Raw genomic sequence first — 2,532 nt, forward strand, 5'->3', positions numbered from 1 at the left:
GCTCGGTACTTTTCTCCTCTCAGCAGGGTTTTGTTTACAGCACACACGATTTCCGGTTAGCTTCTTAGCTTAGCCTCCGTCACAGCGACAACACATACATGCTTCAGCAGAGGCCACGCCTCCTGCATGAAACGCTTGTCTATGCATCAATTCCAGACCCTCGTACGAAGCAAAGTAAAGGACAGGGTCTGATTTTAACCAGGCTACCGCGATATATACCGTTACAATGAAGGGATTCAATTCATCCCGTGAAATGAATTTGAGGTCATACCGCCCAGCCCTAATTCTTGTTGTAGTTCCTGCTTTAGTTCCTGCTGTAGTTGTGTATAATCTGACCTGTAGTGATGATAAACTGCTGTCACTCTTCATTCCAACAGCTCAGCCCAACCATGACCCCAACACGCACCACTGCCTGTGTGGAGCTGACGGTAAGTCTTCAGTCTGTCACCAGCAGGCAGGTTCTACCTTCATCTGACTGATGTTTTCACTTCCTGTCAGCTGACCTCATCATGCTGGGTCTGGCCACTCACGAGCCCAACTTCACCATCATCAGGGAGGAGTTCAAACCCAATAAACCCAGACCCTGCGCCCTCTGTGGACAGATGGGTCACGAGCTGAAGGAGTGTCAGGGCGTGGCCAGAGAGAAGAAGGGACAGGTGGGTTCCCCTCCAGGTGTTACAGACGGAGGCTTCTCTGGGGTCCTGACGTGTTCCTTCTTTTTCAGCACGATGAGTTTGCAGATACGATACCGACGGCAGAGCAGGAGTTTATTTTCATCAGACTGTCTGTTCTCAGAGAGGTCGGTTATCTTCATCACTTCAGCTGAAAATAAGAATTTACCTTCATTATTTGTGGTGAAGACAACAAGCAGTTGAAATAAACTGAACATTAAGAAAGAAGTGATGAACTGTGATCCAGCCAACATGGAATAAATGTCTCCATGTTTCCAGTACCTGTCCAGAGAGCTGACCATGGCCAGCCTGCCCTTTCCCTTTGACTTTGAGAGGAGCGTGGACGACTGGGTCTTCATGTGCTTTTTTGTAGGAAACGACTTCCTGCCTCATCTTCCATCTCTAGAGATCAGGTGAGCTGCTCCACACACTCCAACTTTATCTTAGAGGCAAAGAAAGAGGTGTCATCAGGAAGTTTGGACAGAGCCAGACTCTTATTGTGAAACTCCAGGTCCTAAGCTCTTCCTGTTTCCTGTCGACCCTCCGACTGAATCCTCCTGAACACCAAAGATTAGAGATGTGAAGGATTTGTGGATCAAACTGAAACAGTTTGTGGAAATCAGAACTGGTTTTTGTACTGAGTCAGACTTCATGGTTTCTGGTCCAGTGCAGGTTTGATGATTTATTTGAAGTTGTGAGAGGAGAAGTGAATGATCTTTAGATAAAACTGATCTCAGGGAAGGATAAATGAAATGAAACGAGTCAGAAACCCTCAGTAGAAGCACTGAGTTCATCTTCAGCTCCTGGAAGTCAAAGTAAAGCAGATTTTCTGATTGTGAAAGAGTTTGGCATTTCACGTCCTGTAAAGATGAAGCGTATTTTCAGAATATGTTGTGGTTAATCTGTTAATCCTCTGAGCTCGTCTCTGATCCTCCGAATGACTGCTGACATTTTAATCAGAACGTTTTACAATTAGCATTTGAAATTGCTGGATTGTGGGTCCTGTTCAGGGAAGTTGATTTCCTTCAGGTTGGGCTCATTCCTGCAGTTAAAGCTGATCTTTTTATCTTTTAGAGAGGGAGCTATAGATCGACTGGTCGGCATCTACAAAGACGTTGTTCATAAAACCGGAGTGAGTACCTTCAGCCCTCTGTCTGGTCCAGGAGAGATCCTGTCCTGATGTGTGTTGCTGTGTGTCTGCAGGGCTACCTGACGCAGAACGGCTTCGTTAACCTGGAGCGGGTGGAGCTTATCATGCAGGCAGTGGGCGTGGCCGAGGACAACATCTTCAAGAAACGCAAAGAGGATGATGTGAGACTTCACTGCTCCGCTTCAGCGCCTCAGCTCAGAGCTGCCAGGGTTTTTAAAGTCCCTTTTTTTTGTCTTGCAGGAAAACTTTAAGAGGAGAAACAAAGAGAAACGAAAGAGGATGAAGGTGAGTCCAGCAGAGGTCCGAACCTGAAACAACTGGACTTTAGTTCTGCTTTGGAATCAGCTGTTGAATGTTAACTTAAAGTGGAACTTACCCCTCCTGTGAAAGGATAACTCCGCCCCAAAGCAAATTTGAAACATGCCAACAAAGTGGGCAGTGCCAGGAGACACTGAGGGGTGGGGCCTAAAGTGTGGGACTGAGCGAGGAGGCGTGGCCAGGAGGAGAGAAGGTTTCTTTTTAAAGGGATACATGATTAGTTGTAACATTAGACTTTATTTGATAAACATTTATTTCAACTGTAAAATAAAGACTGTAAAGATACTGTAGGATATCATTTTTAAACTAAAAGTTTCAAAAGTCGCAGTTTGTTACTGAAAATATGAATGGAGGACCTCAGTGATGAGAGGAGAATGTGTAGCGCTGAGCTAA

General features: G+C 45.6%; 1 protein-coding gene across 1 annotated transcript in view; it reads left to right on the forward strand.

Moving 5' to 3' along the window:
• xrn2 (5'-3' exoribonuclease 2) overlaps nt 1–2,532 on the forward strand; it is a gene marked incomplete at its 3' end in the record, with an annotated part of 53,621 nt that overhangs the window by 17,811 nt on the left and 33,278 nt on the right. Inside the window, 7 exon segments of the mRNA XM_014017961.1 lie at nt 378–428; nt 499–656; nt 725–799; nt 951–1,084; nt 1,746–1,803; nt 1,875–1,982; nt 2,062–2,106. Of these exon segments, the coding sequence (XP_013873415.1) occupies nt 378–428; nt 499–656; nt 725–799; nt 951–1,084; nt 1,746–1,803; nt 1,875–1,982; nt 2,062–2,106 (629 nt within the window).

This window comes from Austrofundulus limnaeus, unplaced genomic scaffold, assembly GCF_001266775.1.
Source record: "Austrofundulus limnaeus strain Quisiro unplaced genomic scaffold, Austrofundulus_limnaeus-1.0 Scaffold179, whole genome shotgun sequence".
NCBI lineage: Eukaryota > Metazoa > Chordata > Actinopteri > Cyprinodontiformes > Rivulidae > Austrofundulus > Austrofundulus limnaeus.